Genomic DNA, 2024 nt, shown 5'->3' with positions numbered 1-2024 from the left:
TGATGAGTGTGGTGAGTTTTTTTTCATATCATAGTTTATGATAGGCTTGTCTTACAGCTTCTAGTACAGTGGTACTAGCTTTTCGTAAAAAACCCCCCCAAAAAAAACCTACTTTTTCCAACATATAGCATGCATGCTTTACTGTTGCGCTGAGGATGAACTCAGGATGTAAAGTGTCCTTTTTATAAGTAGTCTCTGGAAGTCCAAATCATTCTTGGATGGGTCACGTAATTCAAATGGTTGAAAAACAATTCACTGATTAATTGTAGTCTGTGAATAACATTTTATTTAGTATTAGTGAAATATTTACTTCCATGCTGCTATTCATCACTGTTACCAAGTTATGAATTCAAATATAATTCAATTTGTTTAATTAGTGTAAATTTATTTTTTCAAGTTTTATGCCGTTATGCTAATTTTTGTTTTAGTGTCATACTGCTCTCATAGTAAGTTATATCATTTGATATATTTAAAATATTTCCCCTTCAAGTAGCTTCAATGTAGACAGCTACTTTTGTTAACAGCTTGACTGTTGTTTAACTGCTTTAATTTATGTGTAACTTGTAGCTTGACAACTTACAGATTCAAATTAGCTTTCCCAGCAGTGCAGCTCTTAGTAATAAAGACTGTCTGCATTGAGAAAACTGTCTTACCCAGTAAGGGTGGAAGGCCAGGCAGCTGATGGCTCCGATTCTCTGGCCCATGAAACCATCATAGTACTTAATGTTGCTGATCACATCCCCATTGGAGTTATACACAGCTATAAACTGATTCATAGAGCCACTGGAGAAAGAAAGTGAGAGAACGAGAGAAAAAAAATTGTTAAAAAAAAGAGGCATGAGTTACAGGTATTTCAGGACTAGGGTGACCACCTGATTATTGCTCTGTCACAGGTGAGCAGACAAGATTCTGCGTGGACAATGCGGGGCATGTGGGAGAGCAATAACTTATTATTATTAGACTATGTAAATATCTATGTAAAAATCTTTGTTAGTTGGAAAGCCTGTTTGCAGTAAAGCTGAATTATAATACGCTTTAAATCGACAATAAGCTTTGTAAAATGTTTTTTTGGGTAACACTTTACAATAAGGTGTCATTTTTTAACATTAGTTAGTTAATGTATTAACTATCATGAACTAACAATGGGCAATACATTTGTTACAGTTTTTATTAATCTACAGTTATTCATTGTTTGTTCATGTTAGTTCACAGTGCATTAACTAAGGTTGACAAATGCAACTTTTGATTTTAATGCATTAGTAAATGTTGAAATTAACATTAACTAAGATCAATAAATGCAGTATAAATATTGTTCATGCTTAGTTCATGTTAACCAATACAGTTAACTACTGTTACCTAATGAACCTTATTGTAAAGTGTTACCGTTTTTTGTAACCGGCTCTGTGCAACTGGCACTCAATTTGCCAAGGTACGAGTGATAACACGGGACTATTCAGTCTACTAAATATAATGAACTGAATATAATTATTGCAGAATTGAATTTTTTTTTTTGAAGCTGCTTTGAATCAATATGCATTGAGAAAAGCATTATACATTTTTACCAGATGCAGTGCACCTTGAACAAAGCAGAGCATTCCCAACCAGTATGTGTCCTGGCAGATGTAACTGCTACTAACCTTTACCAGCTCTCTTTTGATGAGGTTCACACTGTCATAATTACTTTGTTTTGTCCATGCAGTTGTTATCAGCAAAAACACTGTCTGTGTTGGTTGGTTATTTTTTCTGCACTAGCTAGAACATTACAGCTGCACAAATAGATTTTAAAACCCGAATAATCTCAGTTTGCATTTTTATATAATTTTTTTTTGTTATTGTGGTATTGTAATTTCAGGGAAAAATAAATAATACAGAAAACATTGAAATGCGGGAAATTGCTTATGACTTGCAGTACACGGGACAATGCTTCCAATTTCGTACCGACCTGGTCGAGTGATATCATGGACATGACATTCCTTTGCATTTAATTTAGGCCCTGTGACCAGATTTTGAGGAGAGGCTCTCAG

At 34.2% G+C, this 2024-nt stretch overlaps 1 protein-coding gene across 1 annotated transcript in view; it reads right to left on the bottom strand.

The window, feature by feature from the left end:
- Window positions 1-2024, bottom strand: part of rptor (regulatory associated protein of MTOR, complex 1) — a 304247-nt gene that overhangs the window by 1911 nt on the left and 300312 nt on the right. Inside the window, exon 35 of the mRNA XM_016515002.1 lies at window positions 654-783. Within this exon, the coding sequence (XP_016370488.1) occupies window positions 654-783 (130 nt within the window). The remainder of the gene's footprint in view (window positions 1-653; window positions 784-2024) is intronic.

The sequence above is a fragment of the Sinocyclocheilus rhinocerous genome, unplaced genomic scaffold (assembly GCF_001515625.1).
Source record: "Sinocyclocheilus rhinocerous isolate Xijiao unplaced genomic scaffold, SAMN03320098_v1.1 scaffold567, whole genome shotgun sequence".
NCBI lineage: Eukaryota > Metazoa > Chordata > Actinopteri > Cypriniformes > Cyprinidae > Sinocyclocheilus > Sinocyclocheilus rhinocerous.
This window is presented reverse-complemented; position numbering and strand designations above follow the sequence as displayed.